Source organism: Helianthus annuus, chromosome 6 (assembly GCF_002127325.2).
Source record: "Helianthus annuus cultivar XRQ/B chromosome 6, HanXRQr2.0-SUNRISE, whole genome shotgun sequence".
In the NCBI taxonomy this organism is placed as follows: domain Eukaryota; kingdom Viridiplantae; phylum Streptophyta; class Magnoliopsida; order Asterales; family Asteraceae; genus Helianthus; species Helianthus annuus.
Window position 1 is genome coordinate 4,819,747 of NC_035438.2, and position 25,067 is coordinate 4,844,813.

General features: G+C 35.3%; 1 protein-coding gene and 1 long non-coding RNA gene across 3 annotated transcripts; both read left to right on the plus strand.

Moving 5' to 3' along the window:
- Positions 1-8,751: 8,751 nt before the first annotated feature.
- LOC110884911 lies at positions 8,752-10,869 on the plus strand. 2 transcript variants are annotated; one of them, XR_002561686.2, is made up of 4 exons: positions 8,752-8,891; positions 8,969-9,098; positions 9,860-9,994; positions 10,107-10,869. It is a non-coding gene; the product is annotated as an uncharacterized LOC110884911 (long non-coding RNA). The 2 variants fall into 2 exon arrangements; XR_002561685.2 differs by lacking the exon at positions 8,752-8,891 and having other exon boundaries at positions 8,901-9,098.
- A 2,576-nt stretch (positions 10,870-13,445) lies between these two features.
- On the plus strand, positions 13,446-15,163 carry LOC110884910 (ethylene-responsive transcription factor CRF1). The gene has a single exon (XM_022132617.2). The coding sequence runs from the start codon at positions 13,936-13,938 to the stop codon at positions 14,860-14,862; it is 927 nt and encodes a 308-aa protein (XP_021988309.1). The 5' UTR covers positions 13,446-13,935; the 3' UTR covers positions 14,863-15,163.
- Positions 15,164-25,067: the final 9,904 nt, after the last annotated feature.

The following is a 25,067-nucleotide window of genomic DNA, read 5'->3' on the forward strand; positions in this document are numbered from 1 at the left end:
AATGATTCACGAACTATTTGCTAAACGTTTGGTTCGTTTGCAGCCATGCTAAAACCTGAATCACACTTTAAATTTTATGAAAATATACTAGAAGGAAAGATATTTTTGTAATCTTAAAGAATAAAAAAGTCTGCATAACTTACACGTATACACTTATACTTAATTATTTAATTTTGTAAAATCCTAGTTGCAGAAGGTAGGGAGAGCACGTCTGTGTCACGTGGTTAGAAGCACGTGGTGGTCACGAGGCGGGTGACCGGCGCCGGTAACGGATTGGCACAGAGAAAACAGGTTGACTACCTTTTATTCGTCTTTTATTTACAGTTTGTAAGGCTATACGGTATGGGGGTCGGCCCCGGCCCGTCGCGGGTCGGCGACGGTCCACACACCGTGCCGCCCCCATACGTCCCCGTCTTCTCCGTCCGAAAATGGACGTTGGCGACGATGCAAAAAGTGTGGGCCCCCCCTTTAAAATATGACCGTTAATATAAAAAAAAAAATTAAATTTCTATATTTTGAATAAAGTTTACATTTTAAGTGTTATAGTTTTTTTTTGGTTTCAATTTAATAGTTTTTAAGTTTAGTTTTTAATTTTTTTTTAATAACAGTAAGTTTTTTTAAGTTTAGTTTTTAAGTTTTCAAATTTAATAATTTTTTAATTCTTCACAGTAAGTTTAGTTTAAGGTTTTTAATTTTTTATTCATAACAGTAAGTTTTTTTTTATTATTTTATATGTTTTAAGGTTTGTTTTGTTTATTTAATTTTATTTGTTCGTTTTTTTATAGGTAATAACCAACCGGGTGACGGGTTTTGGTCCAAAGTATTGGCCAAGTTTCTCGCCATGATGGACCAAGGCCCGTATAGAGATATCGACTCGGTTTCCTCGAAGTGGCGAAAATTGAACTCGGCCATTTATGTATTGTGTGTTTAATATTAATGAAAATATTTTATTAGTATATTTGTCAAATTTAAAAAAAAATAAAATAATAAAAAAATAAAAAAAACATGGTGAGAACTATGACTAGGATCATCCTACCATGCCTTGTAGTTTTGGAGGATGGACCATCTTAGTGAGGATTGTGACGTGTCGCCTACGTGGCGGACCATCCTCCAAGGATGGTCCATCACCATACCATGTAGTCTAATTATTTTACTAGCACTCGTTGTGGTAGTGCGGTGTGGTAACGGCGGGTATTCGGTCTGTATCGTTATAATCCGTTATAGTGTTAGTTTAGCAACGTTATTCTATATAGCATTCGACATGTGTTTTACATCAATTGAAAACTATAAAAATGAATATCGACAATAATTTTTGAATCATACGGCTTAGTTTGTCACAATAATGGTGTGGAACCGGCAACCGCTACAGCTTTGAATAATAATAAATAATAATTGTAGAGCTTTATTCTTCAAAAACCCACTATTAAATCATAAGGCTATGTGTCACTGTTGTCCCCGAGAACTCTCAAAAAACTTTAGGGGGAAATGAATAAAAAAATAAGATCTTAGTGTTCAAGACAAGTCTTAAACTTGAGACCTCTACATTATCTTGAGATACCACTCCACTACATACATTTTTATATAAAATAAACGTATGCATATATTAAATAAATAATTTCGTATAATACATATATATATATATATATATATATATATAGGGTGGAGTTATTGTAAAAAAGACCAAAAGTGTGAGAAAGGTAAGAAATAATCTCAACCATTAGATCTAAATTAATTGAAAAGGGTAAGATTGTAAATTAATTAACAAATTCAAATATGGTAATCCTTGATTTAAGGATTTGGAGAGAGAAAAACCTGGATTTTAGGAATTATAACCGTCCATAAATATAACACCATTCAGATCATGTTCATACATGGTGTTTTAAAATATAACACAATTCACAAAAAAAAAAAATATAACACCATTCAGCACAAAAATAACACCATTCAGTACAAAAATAACACCATTCAGCAGTAAATAAAAAAAAACACCATTCAGTACAAAGAATATAACACCATTCAGTACAAAAATAACACCATTCAGCAAACAAAATAACACCATTCAATAAACAAAATAACACCATTCAGAAAAAAATAACACCATTCAGAAAAATAAAAAAAACACCATCTGAAAAGAAAAAACTAACACCATTCATTACAAAAATAACACCATTCATCAGTAAAACAAAAATAAAAAAAAACTATTCAGTACAAAGAATGTAACACCATTCAGTACAAAAAAACACCATTCAGCAAACAAAATAACACCATTCAGTAAACAAAATAACACCATTTAGAAAATAAAATAAAACACCTCTGTATCATCTTCTTCACTTCCGGCACCACCACCACTGCCACATCCGGCACCACCGCTGCCGATCCAGCACCACCACAACCGCCGCCGCTCGAACCACCACCACCGCCGGCTCGCATCCGTCATCCAAAATCAACAACGATCGTCTTCAACAACCGCTCGCATCCGCTCATCCAAAATCAACAACGATCGTCTTCAACAAAATCACCACCGCCGGCTCGCATCCGTCATCCAAAATCAACAACGATCGTCTTCAACAACCGCTCGCATCCGTCATCCAAAATCAACAACGATCGTCTTCAACAACCGCTTCCGACACCGGCTTCCGATTGATGTTTAATCTTCCGATTCATGGTGGTCTTGGAGTTGATAATGGAGAGAGAAATTCTGAACGTATGATAGAGAGAGATCTGGAGAGAGAGAGGGAGAAATTGTAGGGATTTTGATTTAGAAAATGGGGATAAAAAGACACAATTGCCCCTAGATATTTCAATTCAGTCCAAATTAATAAAAATATTTTACAATTTGGTCCCTATTATCTCAACCATTAGATCAAAGATCTAATGGCTGAGATTCTTTCTTACCTTTCTCACACTTTAGGCCTTTTTTTACAGGATCCTCTACCTATATATATATATATATATATATATATATATATATATGCTTATAAAATTCTTTCGGGCCCTTTAAAAATTTGAGTCTCCAGTTTGATCGGCCCAAGAGCCGGCCCTGCTATGTGTTATAAAATCGGAGAGATGATCTGGGGTGCCACATTGGATGGTGATGAAGGGGAACATCACACATCTTCCTTTGGTTCGGTGAGATCATAGGGTCATCCTGATCAACGCGTTCCTTTCATTCACTCGCTCTCTATTTTCTCTCTCTATTTAATATTAAAATAATATAAAAAGTGAAATGAAGGGGATGGTCATAATGTGGTTGAAGTATGAAAGGAAAGGAGTCATAACACACAGGTTAAGTTTTAGATGGAATAAAAACAACTCTTGAAATTTGCAAAGCCTTGATGGAAGCTATCTTATGAATAACCAAATGTCCAAACTCCAAAAAAACAAAGAATAGACCAAATTTTAGTTAATATAAAATGATAAATTTTCTCTAATTTAGTGGCTCGAAGTAAGCAAGCTTGGGGTTGATGCATAATTTGACTTCTATATTACAAAGTTACGCAAATTGCAATTTTATAACTTTTGTGGAAGTTATATAAATTTACTATATTAATGTTGGGAAAAGACAAAGCAAAAATCAACGCAATTATGTTAAAAATAGAACTAAGGTACAAAGAGAACTTCCTTGGCATTTGTCGAATCTAGTGTACTTGCTTAGTTGTCGATTGTTTTTGTTTTGTTTAATCTTGATTGTTTCATGATTGTGTTTTGCTCAACTTGTTTAGTAACGTATATATTTTTATGTATTATATAAAAAATAGTATAAAATCATATGTAAGGTATTTGTTAGAATTATATTGCATAGCTTATTTATGTTTGTGATTTTAGCGTCAGCAAGTCATTTTGGTTAATTGGGATTTATTTAAAACTCGAAAAATGAGAATAAACATCGTTACAAGTTAGAATGTGTGGAGTAAACACTTATACAAGTGGGTGAATCCCTACTCCTAGTGACCAAAGGGTTCCGAGGGGGGTATTGCCCCTTCAATAAGGTTTGGGTGGTGCCTTGGTGTGGTCCAGTGGGCATAGGAAATGGCGTGTGTAAATGACAATCTAAAATTGTTTTAAATTTACATGGCTGATAAAAAAATGCATGTGCTTTAATTCTTTAAATTTACATGGCTGATAAAAAATGCATGTAAATGAACATGAGTGGGAGCTGATTACCAGTAGCAAGTTGCTATTGATCGTCAATGTAATTATGGTCGGCAACAACTTGAGTCATCATTGGCAAGTACGATCAGGATGGCCCTATTGATCGTCAATGTCACTATAACGGTAACTTGGTTGTCAATAGTAATTGAGTTACTACCAATAAGTTTCCCCCTAATATAGTTAAGTATCAAGAGTGATAACCACCAATGAACCGTTAGATGGTTCGTTCCCTTTATAAGGAAAATATTTGGTCCATCTTCGGCACATGCATTCAAAAGGATCCCGCATATATGCTCTTGGAACATGAAAAAAAAAACTCTTAAAGCTCTTGGATTGTTGCCTATGATTCGCCTTGGGATGTTTAAAACATCTTTATAACCGACTCGACTTCATTGTCCGACGACCATCGTTTCCCGTGGGCAAGGAAGGTGCCAATAAGAAGACAAACACCAAGTTGCCTTTAACATCCATGTCAATAAAATGATTTTTATTTCTCTAGATACAAAATGATATGATATAATCCAAATTCATTAGAATACAAAACGGCATGTGATGAAAAATATTAACAAAACACGTTCCTTTTCTTTTCTAAAATAACACTATTGCTAGCATTAGAAAAATACACCAAAATTCTTTTCAAATCTTTCTTTATTCTATTTCTATTTTCAAATATTTTAATATATATGAACAAGTCAGACTAGCATTATCAATTTAATTCGGATTACTTTTACTGTTTACATCGCTAATCAAGTAATCATGGAAACTTTTAAGTACAAAGAAATACGTAAGACATGTAGCGTTTTTACATAGTTATTTTAATTAATCAAATAACAAGAATATGCATGTCACAATTGGACTGACAAATACCGTTGATTTTCGGTTAATTAACAAATTTTTAGATCGTCAAGATACTTGCGGCCAATGCTTTCTAGACCTTTGAATATAAGCTATAAACGAGTTGAAATCAAGCTTAAATAAATTCGAGTTAGATTCGTATCTTCTAAACTCCTGGCTTTTAATGTAGACTTGTAAAATGGGTAAGATAATTCTTGAATGTTTAATACTTTAAAAAGTTGTCTAATAATACGATAATATATGCATGAGTTAAATTGCATGAGTGAAGTGGTCCAATAATGATTGAAACATGATTAACATTGTTGAAGGTCATTACTGACCAAAATATAATACACCTAATTTTGCTGTGTTTTAATAATTGAAAACACCAAAAATTAAATCGCAGTAAACCTAGCAAAATAATCAAAAAGTTAAATAATTAACGTGCTTATGGTCCATAATCTTAACTAGGTCTTGAAATTATTGAGGCTGCCCATTTAATCATTTATCCACCACAACATATCGGATGTTAATCTTCTTAGGCTAAAGGGTGTGGGGGTTCATAGTTATGACATGATTCGTCTGGTAAGAACATAAATGGAAGGCTACACCATCCCCTTGCATGATCCATCATGGTTTGCATGGATTAAACCATGACAACCATGGTCTCTTTTCTATTTTTCAAGAAATCATTTCCTTTTTCTTTAGACAAAGATAAATTAAAATAAAGAGTAAATTACAAGTTTTGTCCTTTATGTATGTACCAAATTGTAGGCGGTGTCCTTTGACTTCAAAATTGACTGGTTTTGTCCTTATAACGTTTCAAAATCATACACGTTATATCCTTTAGGCCAAACACAGTTAGATTTTTTGGTTAAAGTTGGTCAAGTGCCTTACACATCACCCCTATACATATATATAATGTGGTCAACGTTGCAAAAGCGCTTAATACATTTCACATAAAAATCTTGTGTAATTGATTGCTAATCTAATCTAAATAAGTTATAAATTAATACAATCTATATAAATATATGGGATATGAGAAAAGAAAACCGGCAAGACTATGTGTACTTATGTAGTGGAATAACTAAAAGGTGTAAAAATTAGTGTCACACTGTCACGTTAGTGTCACATAGGAAGTGGGGCTTTAACTAAACCATACATTCACAAAGGTTTAGTGGTTTAAATAACCACTTTATTAAAATAATATTGACTTACCACTCTATTACTTTGTTCAAATGCCAAATCAGTTTGGAGATAGATCTAGGTGTGGCTGAATATCTCTCATGTAACCTAATCACATACAAACTTAATTGCATTATCAGTCTCACGTGTGTGTTGTTTGTGATTGATATATCTTGATGGCAGGGCCGTCCCCGAGAATGATAAAATACTTTTGGGCCCCGTGCGAAACAAAAAAAATTGGGCCCCTCCCTATAATATAAACTCATCAATCATATATCAAAAAACCACAATACGACTATGTTTGTTATAAAATAAACAAAATATAAGTAGCGTAGCAAAAAGAACTGAATATATGAAACATACCCATAAAAAAAATAGAACTAGATACTGAGTTCTTTTAAGTTTATTTTGTAAATGGTTAAAGGAAAAATAAAAAACCTACAAGAAAACATGTAAAGTTTGTTACATAAATGATTAAATGAGAAGAAAAAATAAAAGAACTTGCAATTTGTGGAGGCCCAAATTTAGATGTGAAAAATCAAAATGAAAATTAAAAACTAAGCTTGCAAAGTTGCAATTGGTGTGAGCATAAATAAAAATTAAAACTAAAAAATAAGCTTACAAAGTTGAAATTGATGTGAGCACATGGAATTTTTCCCCCTATTGCTAAAACAAAGCCTCTTGTGACCCAAACAAAAAGAAAACAACAACGGGATTCGAACCCGGAATTCCAGCTTTGAAACTATTTGCTGCATCCACTGAGCCAACACACCAATATGCATAATTCTTCCTACAGCATATTTATATATTAAATATATATTAACTTTATATGATTTTGGGCCTCAACATGTTTTGGGCCCTGTGCCATGGCACCTCTTGCACAGGCCCAAATCCGGCCCTGCTTGATGGCTACCAAAATGTTAAACATTCGGTTAAATGTTACCACAAATTGTTGAGACAAAATTATAACTGTAAATCATGTGTTAGAAATAATTCTTATTACATATATGACATATAACATAGCTAATATAAATATCTATTTATATATCTTTTTGAGAATATGAAAGTAAACAAATATATGTTTTTGCCTTATTTTGTAAGCACGTGAACGTCGCTTGTCACGGCCTATTAATTTAAATTTGTTATAACATAGTAAAAATTTACATGACATTACAGTTTCTTAAGCCTAGCTAGCATATATATTTTTTTATTATTTGTCTGAGGATGAGAAAAAAAAAATCTGAATATGTGTGCATACTTCATTAAAAAAAATTCATAAACTCTCATCTATAATTCTATAATTGGTAATCTCTACCATCTTAAAATTTTCGATTCATGCAAAACTTGGGGCTTAAAAAATGTTACCTCAAGAGGAGTGAAGGAACATGAAGTGGAGAGCTTGGGACGACAAAGGAAGTGATCGCAAACATGGTTTCATGAGCGGCTAACGCAAGCAGTGGAGGTGAAAGAGATTGTTGGAAGTCTAGCGATAATGTTCCGAAGAAGGTCTTAGCAGATGAGAGCGATAGTTGTAGCGACTCCACTCTGCGAGAGTGTCCGCGACACAATTTCGGTGTTTGATGAGGGTGGTGGTAGTGGTCTTGTGTCCGCCGGGAGCCCTTAGACACTTCAATGAACGCTTTAATTCATTAATTCATCATCTACACAATGATGAAACACAGAAAAAAAAAAAACCCATTGCTAGCTCAGACTCCCGAGTTTATCTTTGACTGTACATTAGCTAATAATTTTGTTGTACTATGGGAAACAAACGTGGCATTGAGTTGAGACACATTTTTTTTTTGTTTTACATGAATCGTGTCAAACACATGTCAAAACGAAGTCGGGCACTAGAAGGCTATGTGGTTCGGGGTCCTAGAGGATATGATGGGTCGGGTAAAGGGTCTGATGCACAAGAACCTTTTATATGTAATGGGCCTTTGAGGGTTTATATCCTCCCATTCTTTTAACATGTTCGTCAAAGAATTCATCCGAATGATTCCAATAATAGCCTATGAGCTTCCTTTTTAAACCACGTTTCGTTTCCCGGCTTGTGTTTTAGTAACGGTTTTATCATTCTCGTCACTCAGAACATTATGCAGATCCATTATGTATGCATCACAAAAGGAAGATACATGTATATATACATGAGACCATACCTAATCACACATTATCTAGTAACGCAAAGTATGTAATAAGACTATACCATAATATGTGGTGTGTTTGCTTTTATTTTTGTCACAAATACATACATATAAATACATTAGAGAAATATACATAAATATATACTTCAAATTTAGATATAATAAATATATATATATTGTAATATATCGCATCCATACATATACATGTAGTTGGAAAATATTTCACGAAAAATACATTGTTTTTCTTTAAAACGATATTTTTAAATATTATACTAATATAACGTGAAATCGATTACAATAACACTTAAAAAAGAATAGCGGGGAGACGAAAGAATATCATTGTGTTATTTTTTGCATTAACAATATATATCTACCGGACCATTTCTATAAATTGTTGTTTTTATATACATTAACTAAATATGGTTAGCAAGGCTTGATGAACAGTAAGAAAATTGTTGGTCCAATCACAAGGTGCCACTTATTAGTTATTACCAAAGTACACTTCATTGCATACATGGTTTCATCATCTGACACGTTTGATTTGCTTTTCTTCTGCTTGCCACGTTCCAACTCCAGGTAAAGAAGCAAGGTTACAAGATCATTGTTTTCATTCTTGCTCTTTCTCATGATGGTTATCGTGTTGCTTGCTCCAGGTCCAACAATTGCTTCACCATTCAAGATTGCGGCCATGTCTGAAACCTTCATCAAAACCCTTTTCTCAAATCGCTAACGACGGGGTCCAATTAGAGTGATGGCGTGAGCAATACAAAAGAACTTTTAAAGGTACGATAATCTAAAGATGGTTTTGGTTTATGATTTTCTTTTGTTTTAGTGGGTTAACGGATTGATATATGATGAACCCATCAACACTTATGTTATCTTTCGTCTGAATTAGGGTTCTTAAACAGGACTGAGTGTTTAGGGTTATCTGATTTGGGGCATTTTGTAAACATGATAATGCAATTTCTTGGTTCAGTGAAGTATTAAACATCGGGTTTCTAATAATATCGATTCTTAAGTTTGCTAGCATGAGATTGCAAACCGCATTCCTTGAAGTCCCTTTAGTCATATTTAGAACCAAAATACTGAATATTTAGATCCAGTAGGCATAAATTAAGACGTTTTTTGGTCTGCCTACATAGGGCAAGTGGAGCAATTTTATGTATAGCAATTATGAAACAAGAAACATCACAAATCCATTACAAAAAAGAACATGAGCATTTTATATTTGAATATAACACACAATCATAAAACAGAGTACAATGAAATGGTCTCTAATTGGATTGATTAGCTTCATAGTAACATGAATATAATATTGATCTGATGTCAATCACAGATTTCCATGAACTAAGCTTTATTTAATGTATATTAAAACTAAATTGTCAGTTTTATTTTATTTTATTTTACAAGGAAACGAAAGGAATAGTGCCAGGCAAAACATACTTAAGATTTTTTTTTTTTGTTATTATTTTTTTTTTTTTGTATTAGAAGATTGCATCTATAATCTAATTGTTAACTAATTTATTATTCTTTTGTGGTTGCAGAAACTAAATCGAAAAAAATACTAGCAAAGATCAACAAGAAATTCCAAATTTTCTCCCCAACTCCCACAAGCAACGGTGAAACTGGAATTTCGTTGAAGGCCTTTCCCTGTTCTGATTCTTACTTTAATTGATAAGGTACAAGATTTTTTTATTTATAGAAATTAAGACTCAATCGTCATTTGCTTGGATACTAATCATTGAATTCAAGTCGTCTTCTCAATTATGTTAGCTATTTCGTCTTCTTCAGGTATGCTGACATATAGGCCCTGTTGCTCTTATGTTTTTTTACCATGGAAATCGAAGCTGTTGTAATTAGCGGCTTAGGTCATTTGAAAGCGTCAATACGAAATTGTCGATTTGCTACGCATCCCCTGAAGATAAATTGAGCATCTATTAATTTTTGCCCCACATCTGGATATTTTTGCAGCTTACAAATTACGGATAAATTTTGATTTAATGTGGATGGTGACTTTATCATTTAAATAAGACGCTAGGTCTGTATATAAACATCCATGCCTTAGATTTTACATTTGCTACTGAGATTTTCATATTGATATTCTGCTTTCAACTTGAGGATGTTTTTGAAGTCCTGTACTCCTGGTTTTGGGTGATATCATTTGTACTATGCTTAGAATTTTAGTGCGTTGGCAGTCACTAAGCACCCAAGCATCAGTTCATCTAAATGCTAAATTGAGGAAATAAGGAAATCAATGTACCGTGGAAGCCGATTTGGTAAAGCATACTTTTGTGTCTTTGATTCGTTTGTCTTGCTCCAGCAGATATGATGTGATGATTTTCAACCAAGGTCAGATAGCCACTTAGACTTTCACTCAGCTTGCAGCTAAATTTTTCTTTGTAACCGGTGAAATTGCATATGGTGGTGTCGGATTAGAGGTCGCGTAGATAGCTAAAAGAAGACTATTGTATTCTATTTGCTTCTTAACTATTTTAACATGCCAATGTAATTAGTGCCTTAGTGGTAAGTTGATTGTGTCGACGTTTCAAGGGCAGCTAAGTTGATTGTGTCGACGTTTCAAGGGCAGCGGGTTCGAGTCCCGTCCATTGCGATGTCATATATTTTATTGAAATAATTACAGAATTTTCACTTAACACCCCCAAAACCTTCGTTATATTTTTTTTCTTTTTACTAACCCAGTTCACGTTGTTGCCCTTAACTTTAATTATGTTACTCTACAGTCCCTTAACTTCAATAAGTAGTTTGTTTACGTGCCTATTTTTTCCTAGGTCTTGATATAATTTTTCCCGGGACTGCGTTGTGCGAAATAGTATATAAGTAATCGAAGCACAAACGTACATGTTATCAAACCGAGAACCGAGAACGATTTGATTTAGCGCGGCACAACGTGCGCGGGGTTAATCCTAGTTCTAATTAAAATACAAATGGTTCTTGTGGTTCTTATATTAGAACCACCGGGTCGGAACCGACCCGGCCCGGAATCCATATTTCATATAAATCTAGAACCAGGAACCGACCCATATATTCAAAAAGGTTCGGGTCCAAGGTTCTCGCGGGTTGGGTTTAAGGTTCTCGTGGGTCGGAACCGCGAAACGCTCACCCCTAGTTTGTAGGATTAGAGAGAAAATGAGTATTTTAGTGTATTTGTGAAAATCTGATGTGGCGGTCGTCTGGATACGTTTTTTTTGAAACGTATACTTCATTAGAAAACACGCCAAACCCGAGGACCGGGCGGCCAAAACAACACAAAGATTACATAATTACAAACTTACACCAATTTTTCCAAGAGATAGATTTGATTTTAGATCTACTTCTAAGCCAAAGGAACCCCATTGTCTTGACCTCACTGATGATGTCCTCAACTCTCACCCGTTTATTCAAAAAGATTAACTCATTCCTAACTCTCACTATTCTCCAACTCCCAATAATCATGATCCCATGAAAGACAAGCTTCTGAGGATTCTTCAATCCTAGGTGGTTATGAATTTCCAGCAAGTCTCTATATGAGAATAAGAGAAGATGCGGAACACGACACCAAGAACGGATGTGTTGCCAAAGAATGGAAGCAACAACACAGTTAGATACGTATGTGAGTACATTTATCACCTTGCATTGATGATGGTTTTTAACAATGTTTTTACTTGTTTGTTTTAAGTCATCAAATCTAAACAGATGTGGAACTTAATTCCACATGGCATTAGCCAATTGTCTCCATTGGATACCGAAATTAAAATGGGGAATTGCAATTAGCATCCTTTATTTAGTGCAATGCAATCCTTCTCATTCAATTAGTATGGAATGCAAAATATTTTACAGACCATATTGTTTCATATAAGCTAATAATTTTCTATGTATTATACAATTTTGAAATTTTGAATTGCATAACATTATGTGTCTATATATTTTTCTATACTTTTATTTAAAACAGGGTTACACAACACAACTTAATACTAAGGCCATGTGTAGTCATAAAGCCCTTTTGTGGGCGTTATGCGACACGTGTCGTGCCACGTCACACAGGGGCTTTATGAGGCATTATGTCACTAGAGCCCGTAGTCATAAAGCCCCTACCTCATCATAACCAAAGTGTAAAATGCAGGGACCAAAGTGTAAAATGCAGGGACCAAAGTGTTTTAATGCAGGGACCAAATTGTAAAATGCAGGGACCAAAGTGGAAAATGCAGAACAAATCAACACCTTCTCGCGCCGCGAAAATTTTCACGCCATTTGTTTTTTTTTGGGCATAGCGCCCAGAGGGGTGGTGTGGGCGGCGCTATGTGGGCGCTATAGCCCCACTTCGCGCCCCACTACGTTCAACCTAATAGTTATGAATTCGCGTCTAAAGTAAACACTATGAGGCGACCTTTCAATTTTGAAATTTTGAACTACCAACTTTCCTTTTTTCCGGATATATATAGCACTAAAATAAAAAACTTACACAACCAGAGCCCTAGTCCACTCCACCTTGTTCAAGTGCTGGCTCCTTACAGGGAAGTGCAAGTTAGAGTCCCGCCACCTACCTAGACCGATTCTTATGTGCCGACGTTAGCTTCCACGCTATTGGCAACAACATTATTTTTTAAGACTTTTTTTAACACGGCACAATGACACCATCCGATATAAATTTCTTTTTATTATTTTCAATCGATACAAAACACATATAAATATCCTCTGTCATAATCTTTATAACTTCCATACCAAGTGTCAATACTAAACCAAACCGATCCTAACCAAAACTCCGCTATATAGCACGACTATTTTACTACTTCTTCTGAGATTTGAAATATTATTTGATCTTTATATGAGACAACAATAAAACTAATTATAGCTTTTAGCTTTCTTAACTTCAAAAACCTAATAAATTAGTAGCAAATTGTGTCCACAAAACAATGTCTATGCACATGTAAATTGAAACCTTCAACATGGTTCAAAGTAAATATAAAGTAAAATATAAAGTAAAACTACAAAAAGTAAAAATTGTTTTTTTTCCTTATTTAAATAGAAACGCCCCCCTTAAAAGTTTAAAACATTATTAAAATATATTTTAAAAGTTAAAAAAAAAAAAAAAAAAAAAAGAAAAAAAAAAAAAACCTTACGAGTGTCAGGATATGCTATAAAAAAGCAAGTTGGGGATACCATTTCCGTCTTCACTCTTCACTGCAATTTTTCACCATCGTCTTCCCATACACACAAACCCTTCTGAGCTCTGTACTCTGCACCACTTTCTCTCTCTAAATTCTCTCTCATAAAAACACACACACACAAACACCTGCTGTACGCAGTACCTACCCTCTTTCCATACCGGAAATAGTACAGTCAACCACAATCTCTTTCGCTATATTCCTTGATTCCTCCACCCTCTTTTCTCTCTCTACTCTCTCTCTACCATGTGTGCTCTCTCTCTCATTAACCTTTCTATCTCTCTTCTTTTTCTGCAACTTTGATACACTCTTTACTCTTTAATCTTCTCTCTCGCACGAGTATTCCAAACCCCTTTATTTTATTCCTCTATCGTTAACGAATCTCCACCTTTTCATTCACCATATATATTCCCTTCACGTTCAATGCCCGTTTGATCCCAATCCGTCACCTCATCACTATGGAAAACCCACCCGTTTGTTCTTCTTCTTCTTCAGTTAAGTTTACCCAACACAAAACCCACATTACAATGCTCAACAAAACGTCGTCGTTAAAGGTTGTCAGAATATCGGTTACCGACCCGTATGCAACTGATTCTTCCGGTGATGAAGATGAAGTGTTTTGTAACAGAAGAAGAGTGAAAAGGTTTGTTAACGAGGTTACGATTAACAACGATGTTGTCGGAAATAGGAGTGTGAACAAACCGGCTGTTGAACGGAGGAAGAAAGGTGACGTGGGGGCGAAGAAACGGTTGAAAGTTAACTCCGGTAAGAAGTTTCGGGGCGTACGGCAACGCCCGTGGGGGAAATGGGCGGCGGAGATAAGAGACCCGACCCGGCGCGTGAGGTTATGGCTTGGGACTTACGATACTGCTGAAGAAGCAGCTATGGTGTATGATCACGCGGCTATTCAGTTGCGTGGTCCCCACGCGCTTACAAATTTTACTGTTCCAGTTACCGTTTCACCGCCGGTGAACAACAACAGCAACGACGACGACAACAATGACAACAAAACGTCGTCGTTTGACTCTGGTTACAACTCAGGTGAAAAATCGCCGAAATCTGTTCTCCGGTTTAACTCACCTTCGACAGAAGAGTGCGTTGCTCAGTCTACTCAGTGCAGTCCGTTAAACGACGTCGTTAATGATTTTCAGCCGTTTGATGATCATTTCTCAACGTCAGATTTATTTAATTTCGCTGATTTTGTTCCGGATATTTACGACCCGACTAGCTTTCCGGGTACCGTATTTGAAGGACCCGACCCGTCGGAAACGTACATCGGGTCCGCTAATGACTTCGGGTTCGGGTTTGGGTTTGGATCCATGGTTGACGATTATCTTCAAGACTTCGGAGACATATTCGGGTCGGATCCTCTCGTTGCTTTGTAAAACGTAACGGGTCGGTTTTTGTACGGAAATGTTATTATTTCGTAATAGTTTAAAATTCGTTTTGAGTGTATAAATATACTCCGTTATAGTTAACGGACGAGTTAGAGCGTTTGGTGTAATATATTGAAAGCGGTAACGGCGTTAGGGTGTTATGTAATGCGTGGCACGTGGTAGAACACGTGACCGGCAAATGTTAACTACTAGTATTAAATTAGGTGAAGAAATGAGTCGGAATGAATGCTACATGTTTTATCATGCATCCTTTTAGCTACATCTATTCAATGCTTAGAATTTTGTACCACATTTACTGCGTATGGTACAACACGTCTTTTGTTTATCACTATTTTAATAACTCTATAATATCGAGAAGAAAAATATACATTAATCTTTTGAGCCCTTTCACTAATATGAGCCATGTTTTGTGACATGAAAAAATGTTCAAAAACTAAAATAGTGTCAAAAATATATCATACGAAATGACTTAATGACATGGGGACTTGATGTGCCTTAACAATAATAAACTTATAAAATATGATACACACAAAAGTTTGTGTGTGATATACATATGTTAGGATACGAAAATCATATAAGACTGGAAGGTATGGAGGAGGCAAGTCCTCCAAGGATGAGCCGCCACCTCACCGCCACGTAGGAGTGGCTTAGAGGGGATGGACCTAGGGGGTGGGGGATGAACCCCTTTGTGTATATATATGTATATATGTATAGGTATATGTGAGAGAAGGAGGGCCGGCGAGTTCGGTTGTGGTCTGCTGGTGAGGACGGGACGGGAGGGGGGCGGTGTGGGGGACCGGCGCCGGTCCTAGCCGGGCCTCAGCCGGCCCCCATACCTTCTAGTCTAATACTCTTGTATATAGTGTTTGGTATAAACGATGGGAGTTACAAAGAGAATGAAGTTAACGGTTTACATAGAAAGTTTCATATAAAAGAGGTAAAAGTAAAATGTCGAGTCAATGAGGTAGTGTGGTGGAATGGTTGGTGAAAAACTTGGTGTTGCTTGAGACCCAGGTTCAACTCTCACGCTCCCCATTATTTTCTGCGGCATCCAGGTGAAGGACGAATACGGGTGACGCAGGTTCGTCTTGGATGGGAGGCGAAATTTTACCGACTATTCAACTGTCGTGCATTCGGGCAGGTGGAGGTTGGTCACAGCGCCCGGTGTCACGTTGTTCCTTACCGTTAAAAAAAGTAAAATGACGAATGTAGTTAAAGGTTTACATAACCATTTTATATAAAAGAGTTTATACAAAAGAGTTAAAAGTAAAATGTGCAAGTGTATGTTTTTCCATGCAAAACGTACTTTGTATTTAATATGAACTTTGTCACACCCACCGACTTGCTGGGGTGGTTCTAGTTTGCTATAATAAATTTTGCCTTGCCGCAAAAAGAAAATTTATATGAAGTTTCTATAGGTGTCGATACAAAATGAATATTGCTTGCAAACTGCAAAGGATACATATGTGACATGTTTATTTTTATTTGGTTAATTACAAACAATTTGAAATGCACTACAAAAATAACTCAGGTCATGCATCAAACATGCACATTATACGTTTTCGATTCTCTGTTCGGAAATCTCAAGCTTCACCACGAGTTAATATATATAAAGTTTTTTTTTTTCTATATATTTCACTGACGTGCATGATACATGGTCCGCCCATATTTCGAGAGAATTCACAAGACAAAGGTGGTCCTCTCTGTGTTGTTGTTTGTTTGGTTGATTTCATGATCATGGCAGCAGCAGCAGCAACACCACCCGACAAACCCAAGCCTCTATCCACTTCCATTTATCATATTCTACCCCTACACTATTCATTTTTACTATATCACCTCATTTCTTCTTTTGTCTTTCCTTCATGCACAAACCAAATAAATCAAACACTAAAGTAACACATATTACCACCCTTTAACAATATCACTAGTTCTAACATATAATGATTATAAAATATAATTTTTTAGTTGTAAATAGTATTTTAGTTTTGGGATAATGAATTTAAATAACCTCAACTTTCACCAATTAACCGATAGCACTCCTAACTTTTGGTTTGTACCACATCACTCTCAACTTTCAATTTATTTTCTTTTGACACTCCCAAACTAATGGTACACTAACCTAGTTAGGCTTTTGTTGATGTGGCACTTGTGTGGTGACGTGGCGTTTTTTGTGACGTGTCAGTTGACATGGCATCTGATTTTGGCTTTTTTATGACGTGGTGGCTGGTTTGGCTTTTTGATGATGTGACACTGTTTTGGTAACGTGGCAGCTGACGTCAGCAAACTGGATTAGTTTGGAAGTGATGTAGGAAAATAAGTTGAAAGTTGGGAGTGATGTGCTACAAATCGAAAGTTAAGAGTGTTATCGATCAATTGATGAAAGTTGGGTTATTTAAATCAAATATCCCTTTTGTCGCAGTTGTTTTACAAATAAAGCTAACATGACGCTTAGGTGTAAATTTTTTAAGCTCCATCTTTTCTTCATGTCATCCACCTACAAAAACTTTCACAAACCGTGTTTATGCACGCTCTCATGCCCCTAACACCTCCACGTCAGCCCCCTCTTTCTCTCTTTCTCATCTTAGCCCACAAAAGTTACGTGACGGATGGTCTTAAGAGTAGTCCTATGGAGCACCACATTACCATTGCAAGATCAAAACATAATGTAAAAATCCTGAAGACTTCAAAAGATGCCTTTGGACTTCTTAAGAAAGTACAAGACTTCTGTCATTGTGGGTAGTTATGGAATCTTGATCAAAAGCAACCTAGGTGACAACCATGAATTGTGAGCATGTTGAACAATGCAAGAATCAATTTTTTCAATGATTAATGAATTTCAAAATCAATATCTTTTTTATTCATGAACAATAAAAAGTGCCTATATGATGTACATAGCATTTTCTTTATTATGTTCTCTATTCATCAAAACAATCATATAAAGTTATCTTTATTTTTTGTCATACAAAAAAAACACCTTTAGATTTAAGGATAAATGTTTTTTTATTTATCAAATTTAAAGATAAATGTAATTTTATTTATCAAAAAAGTTGTTAGTAATTAAAAAAGACACATCTCCTTGCTATATATTTTTTTAAATATTCCAAAACCCCGAGAACAATCTAGGACTATATGTTATACATGAGGAGGGATGAGCAAGGTTGTTCAAAGATGGAGTGTGCCCCCGACCGGGAACACTGCGACATGTGTGGCGGCACTGCAAACTCCAACCAAACGCAATACTGTAGCCTGACACAAGGAAAATGGACAAAGCTTACGGGGATGGGGCCGCACCGCAAGATGATGTGGATTGAGCCAAATTTCAAGAAGGTTTGTTGCTGTAGCAAGCGAGGGGCGAGAGGCATAACATGCGGCCTAAGATTTTCTTTTTGCAAAGTTCGTCTATCGAGAGGATTTGAGCAATTTTTATAGGAAATGCTTGTTTTTAATTTAGAAAAATAAAATTTATATACGTATTTTCTTACTTTTCAAATTAAAAATTCACTTTAATTATGTGATGGTAGATATTTGTTTTCTTTCCATTATGGTAAGATCGTGGTCTTGGGTCCCCATAATCATTAAAGTATATTTGAGTATATATTTTTAGATGTAAAAATGAAATCGTAAGGCTAGGGTTGTCTCAAAATTATCAAGTTTTGATTTTGACTACTCATATAAATAATGTATATGCGGATGTCTAGTTGACTATTTATTTCTCAGTAGTGTGAATGTAAATATAACTTGACATGTCGTTTAAAAAATTTAATGAAACCTTTTTTTCTATATGATAAAAAATTATTATTTTATATATCAAGAAGGCCATAATACGGTTCATTAAAATTCATTAAAATACACATTTATATTTACCTGTTTTAGAAGTTAATGGCCTATATGGGAGGCCCTGTATACATGAACAGTACACGCATGCTCTACACATGTGAAATTGTTTGAATTAAAGTTAATGGCCTAGTAACACGTTGGGTGAATTGCAATAGTTGTAGGTGTCTAATTTATAACAACAATGGCAAATACAATAATTTAATATTCGTTCCATGTTTTTTTATCTATTTTTCACGTCCAACAATTAATAATGCCATTACTTTAGTGTTCCAGACATATTGGAACAATTTCAGCACTTTATAGTGTACCGTGTAATCACCAACGTTTGATTTAAACACTTTTATCGCTACGCGATAAATTTAAATTTAATGGATACCAAATGCAATCCCATACATTTACCCGAAATTTGCTAGACGTTGTGGACTCAATTAATAAATAATTAATTAAGTATAACGCATGTAATTAATCCAAATCGGGACTAATTAAGATTTGTCGGGTGGCATAAGATTCTCACAATGGAAGCGATCATTAATAAGGGGTACATGTAAACTCACCCGCATGCATTATATGTGCAAGTGAGGCTGAATCATCAGATTATATGTTTATTTCTTGCTCATTTGCAAAGGATATGTATATGGTCTTAAAATTGCGTTTGGTGCAACATTCAAAGGGTTTCATGCAGTTAGCACAAAGGCATTGCACGTAATTTTTCTATCTGCATGTTGGTTTATATGACAAGACTACAATAGAAAATTTTAATTATATTCAAAGAAATGCTGTAAAAAATAATATTTTAAAGAAAAATGATATTTAGTTTGAAACTTGAAGATCTTTCGATCCTGACATTTTAGTTTGTCCTTTTTACTGAATGCATTTACTTTTTATGGTTGTATTCAGTTTTTTTGGCTTCCAAAATCCTTTTGGAGATTCGATTTGCATTCAATTTTTAACTACCATAATTAGTTACCATTCAATACTCTAGACCTATTAATTTACCACAAAGTAAACATTACAATTAATATATTGGTATGCCATTATTATTTGCACCAAATCACGTGGCAGCAATAGTTTTTTTTTTTTTTAACGGCAAGGAACGACGTGCCAATTACCATGACACCGAGTGTTGTGGCTAAGGTCGACTACTCGACTGCCGTCAGCCCTTGGCTCTCCCCAGATGCGCGGAAACCCGACCTCCGCCCCCCGAAGGCACGACAGTTGAATAATTTGTAAAACCTCGCCTCTCATCCAATTCGAATCGGCGCCACCCGTATTTGCTCTTCACCTAGATGCCGCATAAAATAACGATGAGAGTGAGAATCGAACCTGGATCACAAGGAACTCCAATTCTTTTTCCAACCACTTCACCACTACTTCATTGGCAATAACATTTGTTCTAAAAACAACAAGAATAAAAGTTCTAAAAACAACAAGAATAAAAGTTCTAAAAACAACTTGAATAAAATAGTGTTGTTGCCATTTAAAAAAACTTGAATAAAAAAGTAAAATAGATTAAAATTTCTTCTAGATTTTTTTAGCAAACGAGTCCCTCATATCAATCAACGATATACAGTTTTAGGATTTGAACCATCCATCTCTAAAATAAAAGGAAAGCATCTTACAACCACACTACGTCTCTTAGAGATAAATAGTGAACTTAGATGATAGAAGGTTCATCAAGTGGTGGTGGTGATTGAGTCCTATAATGTGGAATGATCATGAATTCAAGTGGTAGAACCTAATTTGTCATTTGCTTCTGATACTTTTGGTTTCCTAGCCCAGAGGTTATGGAATTCTTGAACAGGGTCAAACGGGTCATGAATAGTAATTTCTCGACCCTTAAAAGTCGGTTCGCCTTTGGTAGGATCGGTTTTCCAATTCAAAAGGGGGTTACGGCGCAACTTATTACCCGTTTACCTGCCATTTGTTTGTAATTCGTTGGTTTGACACTTTTATGATTAAAGGTTACAGTTAAAGCTTTATATTTAAAAGAAATATATGTGGAATGATCATGAATTCAAGTGGTAGAACCTAATTTGCCATCAATATATGTGGAATGATCATGAATTCAAGTTTATGTGTCCGTTGATTCAGTTTAATTTAAGCCAATGAGGTAATGGTGGAGTGGTTGTGGAAATACTTGGTGTTCTTTGTGACCCAGGTTCGACCTTCACTCTCCCCATTATTTTCTGTGGCCTCCAGGTGAAGGGCGAATACGGGTGGCGCCGGTTCGTCTTGGATGGGAGGCGAGGTTTTAACGATTATTCCACTGTCGTGCCTTTGGGTGGGTGGAGGTCGGGTTTCCACGCATGTGGGAGAGCCAAGGGGCCGGCGGCGGTCGAGTAGTCGACCTTGGCCACAACATCCGGTGTCACGGTGGTTGTCACGTCGTTCCTTGCCGTTCAAAAAAATTCAGTTTAATTTAATTTTTTATTATTTGTTTTTTGGACAGCAGCATGATATTTGACATTTCATTGTTTTTTCAGTTATTCATTCTTGCATAAAAACAAGGAAATGCTAGTGAGTGAGACAAGATACCAGAAAAGATTTGCAATTTCAACCCATTCCTAGTATGGTGTTGTTTCTTGTAAACTAACCAATTACATCTTTACACGTGCTCCTGTACACACACTACTGTGTGTGGCTTTGGGAAGAGTTCCCTTTGGTCCCCTGGTTCACAAGACTCACAACCAGCTCACCCAACCGTGGGTGAGGGTCCGGGCCTGGTGCAGCCTTTCAGATGAATTGGCAGGAGCCTATCTCTTTTAGGAACCATTCATGTAGCAATCTAAAACCCTCATCTTAAACTTCAAAAATAACCAAATTTTTTTTTTTAAATGTATCATAATGTCACTACTAGAGTACTAGATGAGATATATGATATATTGATATATCACACCAAATTTAAACAATATTTGGTTTTTATGTTGTGTTGCTATGCTTCAAAGACATAGAACCTAGCTAGTTTCGTGGTTAAGCAACGTAGCCATTTTATGCCCCCAAAATGGGCATTCGAAAAATATATAGAACTAAATTTCGTCATAAAACCCGATGGAGTTCTATATGTCCCTCCAAAAGAAATAGCACCCAATTTAACTTAAACGATAGGGGTTATCCCCTCTCTCTCTCTCTCTCTCTATATATATATATAGGGTCAGAATTTAGAGAGAACGGTCAAAAGTGTGAGAACGGTGCGAACGATTTTGGTGGTGACATGTAGCATTGATGTTAAATTACACTAAGGGGTAATATTGTCAAAAAAACCCACTCACATGAACTGGGTGTTTAAATAAAACGTCATAAAAACACTCAATTTAGAAAAACGCCATGAAAATACCCAGTTAAAACGCCAACAAAAAAAACTATTTTTTTGAGCTACAACAGCTCAAAAAAACCATTTTTTTTAGCCATATAGCTCCCAGTTAAAACACTATAACAAAAAAAAACTTTTTTTTAGTTATAATTTACAACAGCTCAAAAAAACCATTTTTTGAGCCATATAGCTCAAAAACGCCATAAGCTCACAGTTAAAACGCCACGCCAAAAAAAACTATTTTTTTGAGCTATAATTTACAACAGCTCAAAAAAACCATTTTTTTTGAGCCATATAGCTCCCTTAAAACGCGATAAACAAAAAAACTATTTTTTTGAGTTAAGCTCAAAAAAACCATTTTTTTGAGCCATATATCTCACAAAAAAAAGCAATTTTTTTGAGCTATAATTTACGACAGCTCAAAAAAAACTTTTTTTTTGTCTACCCGTCTAAATTAATATTTTTTGAGCTCAGAAAAATCATAATTTGTACTGTAAAAACGCTATAAAACACTTAGTTCAGAAAAACGCCATGAAAATACCAAGTCTAAAACGCCATAAAGCACCCAGTTCAGAAAAACGCCATAAAGCACCCAGTTCAGAAAAACGCCATAAAACCCAGTTAATTTTTTTCGAAAAGTATATCAATAGTATACTCGTTGGAAAGATAAAAAACGTTGAGTTTTATAGTGTAATTTTTTTTCGAAAAATAATCACGTATAAAAAAATTATTGTCGTTTAAATATGATGGAGGAAAATGACATGTGATTAGCATGTGCACCTTTGTTTGGATCTTCCTATTTAACCCCTCCTGGTAGTTCCAAGGCCTCTATTATTTACAAAAATGTCACCGCATCAATCTCAGCCACAAACCACTAAGATCTTGTGGCTGAGAATCGTTCTCACCGTTCTCACATTTTAAGGCGTTCTCTCCTGATCCTGTTTCTATATATATATATAACTAAGATTATCCTAAACAACCTGATAGAATAGAAACGAAAAACAAACATCGGTGAATGATATTTTCGTATTGAAATGATTGAGAACTTGATATGTTTATATAGACATTACAGTAAAAATGACAATGATAAAACTGACCATTTAATGATAATAAATAAATCTTTGTAACTATCCTACTATTCAAACTAGATAATGACTAATAAATAAGTTTAAAGATAAATCTTAAATCAAATAATTATAGTACAATTGCTAACCACATTTTGGTGCATTGACAACCTCATTACTTTCTAAAGTGAATGTCATGGGTTCAAGTCTCGTCTAAAGCAAAATAATCTAGGTTAAGCCAGTGGTTTTATCACAGTGGGCCTTTGGGCAATGGGTTACCTCTGCAATTGTGGCGGGCCGGGTCACCAGCGCCGTCTGCGTTCGTGGGCATGGGTGACGTCTTCCCATTAGATTTACTCGGTTGATCAAGTTTTTGTTGGTCGTTGAAAAATAATAATAATGATAACAACAACTAGGATCCATGATAAAGTCGGTTAAAACCCATTCAACACCTAAGGGTGGGCGGTATGATTATTGGGGACTAGGGTGATTGAGTGGAGTCACCGATCGGTGACCACACCGTGGTGATTGAGTTAGGGTGTTTGAGTAGGAGAGAGGGTGAGAAATCAGTGTATACTCACCGAGAGTGGAGAAGAACAAAGAGATGGGAGAGAGAGAGGAGAGAAGAACCAATCAAAGTAGGAGAGAGGAGAGAGAAATCGGGTGTTTGAGTGGGTGTTTAACCATACCTAGTGTTTGAGTAGAAAATGGAAAATGAAGGGGGGAATTGACATGGCTTTATATCATTGGGTAGAGAAAACCCAATCACCCCAACTCAATCACCACCATACCGCCTACCCTAATATGTTAGTATTAAGAGAGGATGCCTCGTTAAAAGCTAGCTATTGTGGCTACTCGTTAATATCTAGAATGTACTATTAGTTTAACTATCAAAGAATGTTCAAATTATGACTTTATTTGTATTATCTAAACCAAGCAATGTTCACAACTCACAACTCGTTAATCACTATTTTATTACTATTTTGAGTGATTCACAAACAAAGATTACCTCCATTATTAGTTTTCGACTTTTCTTAGTGTTGGTACCTAATAAAGAATCAATCGATTACATCACGTGTCACAATAACTTGAGCCTAATATTTCTTTCCACTTCTCTTGTTTTACCCTTTCATATTCTACTTTTTTAATTAAATTTTTTTAAAGGATTAATAAAAAAACAATAGTAATGAAACATAATATATCAAATTATTAGTTAGTAACTTATGTGCTTGACTTTAACCCGTGTAATATATATAGGTTTCTAACCCATCTAAATCTTATTTATAATAATGTTTTTTCAAACTATATGACGGAATATATTTAAGGGAGATTGATCATAAGGGTAGGGATCCTAAGAGAAGTCCACCCTATATGAGAAACTTGAGAAGCATTCTGGACCACACATTTTTCTAAGCCTTTCGTAATATACACATATGTATAGTTTAAAATTGACTATATACATATATGTATATTGAGTTATACACATATGTATATAGTCAATTTTAAACTATACATATGTGTATATTACGAAAGGCTTAGAAAAATGTGTGGTCCAGAATGCTTCTCAAATTTCTCAACTAGCCTATCACTTCTCACATGATCCTTATCCTATCCTTGATCATAAAATTTCAAAAAAATAAATAAATAAATAAATAATTGCAGCCATGATGCAATTCATGTGAAGTGCTAATGGTTGTGCTGGGGCTTGGGGGACAGAGGTGGCATATTTATGTCTTCACATATCTCATTATTTCTTAGGAGATATGATAGAAACATATATTAATAACCTTGCACCCCTACTTCTATTTTTTTTTTTTGAAGGGTAACTTTCATTAACAAACCAGCCGACCCAAACCGGGCCGACCAACAAAACAACTATATTCATTCATAAACAAGCTTGGCCGCTCATAAGCTACTCAGGTTGGTTTGTATAAAACATAAAACAAGCCGAGCGGCCCCAAACCGAAAGTAAAGCTCATTTA